The sequence below is a fragment of the Octopus bimaculoides genome, chromosome 6, assembly GCF_001194135.2.
Source record: "Octopus bimaculoides isolate UCB-OBI-ISO-001 chromosome 6, ASM119413v2, whole genome shotgun sequence".
Lineage (NCBI taxonomy): Eukaryota > Metazoa > Mollusca > Cephalopoda > Octopoda > Octopodidae > Octopus > Octopus bimaculoides.
In genome coordinates, this window is record NC_068986.1 from 9,172,780 (window position 1) to 9,182,770 (window position 9,991).

Sequence of the window (9,991 nt, forward strand, 5' to 3'; positions counted from 1 at the left end):
ATAACCAAGTTGAAGAAGTGGATATGGTTCAAGACATAAGACTAACAGACTTCTGTGCTGCAACTGACCTAACAATATGCAACACACACACTTCAGGACACCAGCCAAGCTTAGTGGAGACCCAAATCAGAAGAGCCATTACAAACACCGAAAGCTTTCCTGCCAAAAATATGCACTATCCATCATAGAGTCAAAGACAGAAATGGAAGGAGATTATGAAGAAAGGTATGGAAGTTAACACTTTGCAACTGGAAATGGATTTAAAGAAATTGTAATTGATGTCTATAACAGTATGGAGGAAAATTTAGATGTCTGTAGCAAAGGTGACAAGCATGTTATTTTATAGAAATTCCAGATCTTTCTGAATTGACGGGCACCACTTGTTTTCTTAATGAAACACTTTCAAACTTGGGATACTGGTAGAATGTGTCATATAAAACATCTTTTTCTCTTAGCCTTCTTAACAAAAATGTCTATATTGCAAGTTATTTCATGTTAAAGTTGTCGTATTTCTGTAATTTCAACCAATCACTGACATCTATTCAGCTGAATAGTTACTGCTGTTTTCGTAAACAATAATTTTTGCCGGTGTCAAGATCGTTATTCTCTGGTAATTATATTGGTATTCCCTAGTAAGGGTTTAGGGTTAGAGTTATGAGTTAGGTTATAGCAAAAATAATCATAACTCTAAAACCCGAACCCTAAAACCAGTACAAACGATGTTATAAATAACAGTACCGCTGATAGTTGTTGTTGACAAACAACGGCACTAATTTTATGCAAGGGAAAAGATCCCATTACACTGTACAACGTGTGGTGTTCACAATTCACAGCAGTAATTGTTTTCACCTCAATAGACGTCAGTAATTGGTTGAAATTACTGAAATACGAAAATTTTTACATGAAATAACTTCGAACACAAAACATACAAGTATACGAAATTTGAAAGTGTTTCGGTACCAAAAACACTACATAAAACATAAATGAAAAGTGGTGCCCGTCAATTCAGAAAGATCCGAAATTCCCAGTTAAGGTAACAGGTCGGAATTGTGAATTGGGCAAAATCTTAGTCAGGCCAAGAATAATGAGGTTGAATAACATGATTGATAAGGCAGTGAAAGCTTGGAAAACCAGGATGAAAGATGGTAACAGGAAGCATTATCAAATTGTTAACACATCTAGGTGACAGGTATACCTGGCTAAAGGTGAGGCAAAAAGGAAGGGGTCTGCACACATACTGCAATTTGAGGATCAGAGGCATGTAGTGTCTAGGGTTTGCAAGACCATGTTATACAGAAGCAAGACATCATTGGAGAGAACTGTATGCAGAATGAAGAAAGCAAGTCACCATTGATATAGAAGACAAGGAAATGATGTACAAGTGCTATTATGAGATGGTGCAGAAAGTGGAGAATGCATGGGATAAAGAGGGGCTGCTTTATGTTGACCCCACAGAGGGACCAGCAATTCCATGTGACAGCAGAGTGGTGGGAGAAAGCAAGAACACAAAAGAGCAAATAACTAATGGACCTATTAGAAATAGTTGAGGAAATGCTCAAAATATCTGCTGAGGTAAGATACAGGATTACCAAAAGAAAGGTGTCATAACCAATGACTGGCATTGCAGGATCATCATAAACTGCTACAAAGGAGATGCCTACAAGAATCAAACTGTTAGATCAGGTTAATAAGGTCACAGCACAATTGATCCATGACAGAGTAAGCTTAAACGAGAGGCTCAGCACAAGGATGCAATCTCCATCACTAGTGAGGCAGCTGCTGAAGCATGTCTCAGAGCAGACATCTGTTTCTAGCATTTGCTAACCTGGACAAGGTGCCACACACTGTTCTTAGGTACTAAAGTAGCTAGGTTTTTACGAATGGCTTGTGAGGCATTTACATCACATGCATGTGTTTATATCAAATATTTATATTAAATACATACATATGTAATACACATCTTTTTTTTATCTCATGAAAACTAAATCCTATACTCTCCTTTTACTTGTTTCAGTCATTTGACTGCAGCCATGCTGGAGCACCGCCTTTAGTTGAGAAAATCGACCCCAGGACTTATTCTTTGTAAGCCTAGTACTTATTCTATCGGTCTCTTTTTGCTGAACCACTAAGTTACAGGGACATAAACACACCAGCACCAGTTGTCAAGTGATGGTGTGGGGACAAACACACACATATATATATATATACGACGTGCTTCTTTCAGTTTCTGTCTACCAAATCCATAGACAAGGCTTTGGTCGGCCCAAGGCTATAGTAGAAGACACTTGCCCATGGTGCCACGCAGTGCGACTGAGCCTGGAACCATGTGGTTGGTTAGCAAAAACTTTCTTCTACATTTCATGTTAATTTGTTCCAAAATGCAGTTATTTCACGAAATACCTCAAAACTTTGGAAATTAAATGGTATATTTCAACAGAAATATGGTAAGAAGAGGGTTAAAACGTCCCATGTATGAGAGCATGTGTGTGCGAAATCAGAGAGTGGTAGCTGGTGTATCCTCTCCCAAACCATCCATGCCAGTCCAGCACAGAAAATGAATGTTAAAATGACGATGATGATGTTAGTTTTTAAACAGGAGTGGCTGTGTGGTAAGAAGCTTGCTTCCCAACTACATGGTTCTGGGTTCAGTTCCACTGCGTGGCACCTTGGGCAAGTGTCTTCTACTATAGACTTGGACCAACCAAAGCCTTGTGAGTGGATTTGGTAGGCGGGAACTGAAAGAAGCCCGTCGTATATGTGGGTGTGCTTGATTCCCTCAATACTGCTTGACAACCGATGCTGGTGTTTACATCCCCATAACTTAGCAGTTCGGCAAATGCAACCAATAGAATAAGTCGTGGGGTCGATTTGTTTGACTAAAGGCAGCACTCCAGCATGGCCAGTCGAATGACTGAAACGAAAGAGAATATTTTAGTTAAAAGACAAGTTTGTATTTGGTAGAATTGACATAAAGTAAAATAAAACCGCTTTTCTTTGGAAACATCTAACAAATAAGGAATCTGGAATCAATTTTGGCCGATGCTGGATCAAGCTTAGAATTTTGTAGACAGTAATGTCAGCAATATCCGATTCAACTTTATAATTCTAAAAGACAGAATGTTTACAAATTCTGTAATTGTCATGAAAGGAGACAGACAAAAGCAAGACTAAAGAGCGCTGTGTATTTATACAGAAGAAGGACTGAATTTACTGGAGCAGCAACTCATGAGCAAACCTTCATTGAGCCTTGTTGACGAAATGAACCTACTTTCAATGGTGTACATAAGCTACGATGCAACTATTTTAATTTCACGCTGCTTCAACTGCATACCCAATTTAGAGGTTACGAGTATTGCTCCCGGTATAGCAGGGTTTTCCTCTGCTCACCCCCAATCAAATTCTATGTCCAACATAGCTTTATAAGTTTCCTCATTGCAGATGGCACTTCTCAATCATCTTGAATAAGGATTCTAAAGACAAAAAATCCAAACAAAAAATTCATGGTTTAAAGAATATAAAAAAATTTAAAAAATTTCCATCTTAATACATAAATCTTATTCAGCTGTTGTTTCCATCAAGGCAGAATCACAGGCCCAAAATAATGTGGAGGCCACACCACATGAACTCACTCCCAGCCACTTGTAACCTCTCTTTGAACCTATTATACCCTACTATCAGTTGCTGTTTCATCTCATCTTTTACAAAGGGTTCTTCTGGCCAAAACAAAGCTTTCCTTCTTCATTCTGGGATCTAGTTTCCTTCTTAATAACATCACTTGTGTAATTAAAATAATACTCAATGCATCATAGGTCACTCAAGTGCAGCTGGTAGAAGCAGTTACATCATTGGTTCAGCAGAAACTAAACCGGTTACCACACAAGCTTCCCAGAAACCCAGCAGAAACAAACCAGATGAACTCAATAATGGGTCAATATCCAGCAATACTGGACGATTCCGAAACGCCAGGTTAATGTCCAGTATGCTATCAACTTACTGGGAGTGAGGTGTCCTTTAGCCTTTGTTAAAGCATACCTGGTATTCCCAGCTTGGCCCAAGAGTAAAACTTATCCCTGCCTATAAAAAAGCAAACCACTACAGGAAAGCAGGACAAAAGAGAACTCTGGAATCAGGAACCTTATTTAACGCCAGAACATTTTGTAGGTACACTATCTGTGTGTGAGGCTCCAATCCGGGTTCATTTGTTCTGCTAAATCCCCACCATAGCTGCAGTTCAGTGGTTGGAATAAATTGATTAATAGTTCAATGACTCAGACCAAAACATTCCATTATTAAAGTGAACAACAGGGTGAGATATTAGTATACTATATAGTACGTACTACCATTTATAAACTATTTAGTTCCAATAAAGATAACACACAGCAAGTGTTCTAGCCATGACCATCCAGCAGGATCCAACATGACCACTATATTTTGAAAGCAGTATAATGAAATCAAGCTAACATTGGCACTTGCAACAAGAAAAGTTCCTCCTTTACCATAGTTTGCATGTCTTGATATTCCACCCACCCCCATACTAGTAAGGGTCAAAGAAAATCCCAAAGCAGATTCCTCTGAGCAAATCCTCCTTTGTTGCCAACAATCCCCTGCTTCTGAAATGATGTAGCTTTCTTTTCACAAGTCTTTTGAACTGAACTATAAAAGTTATTAAGCCATTTTGTCCTTGTGAAAGGTCCAGACAGTGTTAAAAATTTGTGTACCATCAAACCCAATTTTATACATAGTCACCAAGAATTAGACCAAGTCCAATTCAAATGGGGACATTACAAGTGGTCAAAAGTGAAACAAGTTGTCTTATTTCTAATACCTAGTAAAATACTCAACAAGAAATCAATTTAAATATAAAGCAGAAAATGAGAGCAAGAAAAAGGGGGTAATCATTGTTTTCTTTAATTGTTACAACAAAAAGCAAACATTTTACGACTACTAAAAGAAGGTTCACCAACCCTGTCACAACCTTCTCTTCGTCCCCTTCCCCAATTGTAGTCATATCTTTCTGCATCTTTCCTCGACTTCTGGACATATTCATTTCTCTCGCAGCACACCATGCAACAATCTTTTCTTCTTCTTGTTGCTCTTTCCGCTTCTTCACACACCAAACCATTCTAACTCCTCCTCTGCTGCTCCCAGTTCCAGCAATATTCCGGTCCTCATTAACATAATCACTCCCTTCAACTTGTATATTCAACATACTAAATTAACAATATATATTCACACCACACCATTTCCAACAGCTCCTCGAAATGTCGTTGACACCTCGGTTAATAATCATGATCACATGATTTACATCTCCAATGGAACATCTCAGCTTACTCTCAACATTGTTCCAAATATGCTACGAGATAATGTTAATATCTTAATGAATCAACTTGATTAGATCACTGAGCAGAACCAGCACCCAGAACTCCAAATAAAAAGAAAAAAAAAACCTACTTATTAATCAATAAAAAAAACAGTACTTTTATAACGACCTTACATTTTAAGAAAAATGAACAACACATTGAAAGATCCGACTTAGAAATCATTCAGAGACCCTAGTTTTACAAGCCGAAACACACACACATGCACACAGCTATAGCAAATATTAAAATGCAGTTTATAACCAGGACCCATCTTAATTTTAAAACTATTTGCTTCCCCTTGCATTGTTTAGGCAATAACCTAGAATATTTATAAAAACCAATTCATATTCAACAAGCAGGTAACTTACAAACAAGTCTAATAAAGAGCCAAAATGGAGAATTATGCTAAAAGGGATACAGCCTCTCATTTCATTCACTTCGAATAATGACAGAATATGACATTTGTAAAACCAATGAAATAGATTTTGAAATGAATCCAGATAAATGTAAAATGAAAAATAAAGATAGCTCGCTCCAGACAACATCATCCAAACAGGACTACCATTAATTGTAATTTTATAAAGAAAAATGTTTCTATTATTAAGTGGATCAATTAAAACTGGTTGAGCATTTAGAAAGCAGAATATCAAATGAAGAAACATTTTAAACTATAATTAAACAAGTATTAAAATAAAGTCCAAGTCAAAAACATTTCCTAAGTGCCTGAATTCTTTCAAAGGATTGCCCTCCCCGCCTCACCAGGCTGGAACAACTTTGAAAGAGGCCTTATTATGTAAATTTTTAACATTCTGAACAGAGACCGAACACTTTAAAATAAAAATATAAAGCTAGAGAAACATGTTGCTTACATATAAAAGTACAGCTTTTATTAGTTTTAGTTATGTTTAATTACAAAATAGAAGTCAAAAATATTTAGAGAAAATTCTTATAATGAAAATCAGTGAACACAATTTCTGTCTGTGACGTTTAATTTTATTACATGAAGAGGAGCAGTTAATGTAGTGATCCGAGTACATTGTAGTGTATGAAAGCTAGTATATGTCTACTAACAGTAACAGTTTTACAATAACTACTAGTTAACTGCCAAGGGAATGAAGAGGGACATAGAACTTAACTAGAACCTACTTGTTGGAAAAATCAGAGATATATAACACCAACAGGCATCTAGACACAAGAAGTAAATGTAAAAAAAAATTTTTTTAATTAGCTGAATCTTAGATGAAAAATAAAAATCATATGAAACCCACAACCACAATTAACTAATTCTGCTTATGAAATAGTTTGGCACAAGTGTAAATAAGTTGCATTAGTTTGTGCAACCATTCAACTGGTTTAACTCCCAAACAATGCTGAAATTTAGAGGGAAGGGTAAAAATAAAAACCATGCCCATACACACACTAAGTGGCTTTAACTTGAGCAGTTGAAATATTTTCCACGTGTCTTTGATTAAGTCAGTCGCATAAAAATCAAATGGAAAGTAGTCACTGCTAACAAGAAAATTTAACATCGATCTTGGTGCCAAACAATGTCTTTTTTTATAATAGTATTGCAATATATATAAAATATCGTAATGTATTATAAGGTTTTTAGCAACTAAATAAATTTTGGCTGTAATAATGGTACAAGTACTTCAAGTGCTAGAAGAAAAAAGTAAATAAGGGAAAGGAGAAAGAATTTGATTAAAATCCATTTATTTCACGAGACACAGGCATGGGAGCACTACCATTTTCTAATACAAGTAATGAATCAAGGAAATTAGCAAGTTTACATACAGCATCCTAATCCAGCAAGTCTTCACAAATGAACAATACAGTACAAACAGCAATTTTCAATATGAGATTCTTAAAGGTACTAATGACAATGAGAATTCATATACTTGTAGCCTCTTTAGTGATGATCCAAGTAAAGTGTTGAGTGAGAAGCAGTTGGGAACGTGACAATGTCCCTACCCCCATACAATTCTTCTCAATCCAATCTTTTTATAAGATATTACGTAATTTACTACTTGAACCAAATTAACAATCTTTGCAGCAAACCCCACCAAGCTCATTACAATCAAACTTGGCTGGACCAGTTGTCTACTGTACAATCATCAAGTGTATGTCACCGATAATGAAATCAGATGAGTCATGATCACAATGAAACGGTCTCTAAAGAAAATGGCATAGATATGTTACATGGAGATATATACAACTTTTGTGAATGAGTAAATCTAATTAAGTTGTAAGTACAATAGCTTTTTGTAAAAATAAAATACATGACTGCAAAAAGTCCACTTTGAAAACCTATAATTAACAATTTAATTACTTTCATGTTTAATTGTCAAATATTGATGTTCCATGTCATTGTTACAAGCTTACAAATGTGGACAATTCTTATATAATAAAAACAGTTGCTTACCTTGCCTAAAAAGAGAGGCAGAGATTTATAAAGGAGGTGAAATTTGGTTGTTAAATGAAGTAATGTTTAAAAAGAATATTTGAATGAAGATAGAGAAGTAAAAAAAGGTAAAATACAATAAATTCCTGGGGAGTTAAAGTGGGTAGGTTGTGTAATTTGGATTTATCAGCATTTAAAGCTGGCTTTTTGTAATATTGGCTTTTTTTTTTTGAATACCAACTAATCCCAGCAGTAGCAGCAATGTCCCTATTTCATTCCCAAACACAAACAAGACCTAATTCACTTTCATCAGCAGGGATTTCCATAGAACAATGAAAAGCATTCATCCAAAAATGGTACAGCAATAGGGGGGGTGGGTGAAAGAAGTTGGCGTGACAATATCAATGAATTTTGAGAGATGAACTATTAATACTCATCTTGTTTTGTGATTTGTAATAAAACATGCTCTTGTACCAGTTTCTCTGCCAAATAAAATTGCCACACATCCCAGACAGACTGTTATAGGACACTACACAAGATGATTGACTGTACAAAATGTGGACATAAAAATTGCTGAAACAAACTTAATCATTTGTAATTCATGACTTGCTCTCCTCTTTTTCTTCATCTTCATTGTCATTGTGTGTATGCCAAGTTAGCCTTTCTTCATAGAAAGCAATTACAATCTGTGGGCACTTGACATTGGCCTGTCTTGCGGGTACCAAATCTGCCTCATCACTATCTTTCCTACAACAAAAACAAAGAAAATAAAATAATATCCACTGCGACAATGTGTGCGTGTGGGCATACTGCAATGACATCGAAATTAATACTAATTCTCAAAAACAATTTCCCACTTGTGTACCGTAAGAAAAATTTACACAGGTGATTTTTCAGGATAAAAATTGTTTAAAAAAAAAAAAAAAGTGTTTTGCTCATGTAAAATTCACGCCCAAAAGTTTTCAGAATTGTCGATGTGGTGGTGGGGTTCAATTTAGTTGTATTTAGCATAATTTCACTTATTAGATTTTATCAAATTTTCATTAAAAGTAATTTCTGTTTAACAGGTATCACATTAAAAGCTATTAAATTTATAAAGTGTTTGTGTTGTTTATAATAAACTTTATTTTACATTTCTTGCCCACAAGGGATTATGTCCTACCTTTAGCATACTGCTGTATGTCTTAAATCAATTACAGGAAAAGTTAAGAATTATCAACAAAAACTAAGCTGATAATTACGCACAGGTGTGTGGCAAATTAAGTCCGATTATCAATAAACATCAGCTTGGATGACACCACTCAACCGAGTAAAATATGGCCTGGGCCGTAATTACTAGCATGAATGTCAGACTTCAAAAAGTTGTTAACCATTTAATGGTTTTAGTAAATTTATACAGAAAAGATAAGCATTATACCATCCAACATAAATAAAAGTCAACTTCATTATATTTAAATCGTTATTTTTTCTATAAAAACCTGTTCTGACATTAAATGAGTCAACTTCCAGAATGAATGTTTACGTTTTGTATGTCCTTTTACAACAAAAAAACATTTCTAAAAAATCCTGGAAACGACCTACTCATGTAATATATGCACCCACTAAAGTTTAATTTTATTTTTGTGAAAAAAAAAAGAAAAAAAAATGCGTAAATTACATGGGTTTCTACGGTAATTGTTACTTAAGTCCCCCACTCCTGTCACAAAACTTAGTATATACACTCATCTTGCACCTCTTTTTACCTCTGTATTTCTTGCAGGGGGTAGGGCAGTGCGAAATGTGACAAGGAAAAAAACCCAACTAACCTTGAGGATCGTTAGATATCACTGTTACTCCGTCGATTACGACGAGGGTTCCAGATCTGATCAACACAACAGTCCGCTCGTGAAATGAATGTGCATGTGGCTGAGCACACTAGACACACATACCCTTCACGCAGTTAGTTCTCAGGGAGATTTAGCATGACACAATGTAACACAGCTGATCTTTTGAAATACAAGTTTAACTCATTTTGGCCAGCTGAGAGGACTGGAAGCAAAGTGAAAGAAAGCCTCTTGCACAAGGACAAGGCACCACCAGGAATTGAACTCGCATCATTACAGCCATGAGCTGAATACCCTAACCACTGAGAAATGTGCCTTCATAAGATATATATATATATATATATATAAGTAAATTCAAAAAAGGATAAAACTCTTTTATAAGAATTTTAAAAGAGTTTTATCCTTTT

At 35.6% G+C, this 9,991-nt stretch overlaps 1 protein-coding gene across 2 annotated transcripts in view; it reads right to left on the minus strand.

Annotated features, from left to right (window-relative positions):
• Positions 1 to 6,331: 6,331 nt before the first annotated feature.
• Positions 6,332 to 9,991, minus strand: part of LOC106873545 (chromobox protein homolog 1) — a 14,058-nt gene continuing 10,398 nt past the window's right edge. For both annotated transcript variants that reach the window (XM_014920950.2, XM_014920951.2), the window contains one exon: positions 6,332 to 8,508. In XM_014920950.2, the coding sequence (XP_014776436.1) occupies positions 8,361 to 8,508 (148 nt within the window). In that variant the 3' untranslated portion in view covers positions 6,332 to 8,360. The remainder of the gene's footprint in view (positions 8,509 to 9,991) is intronic.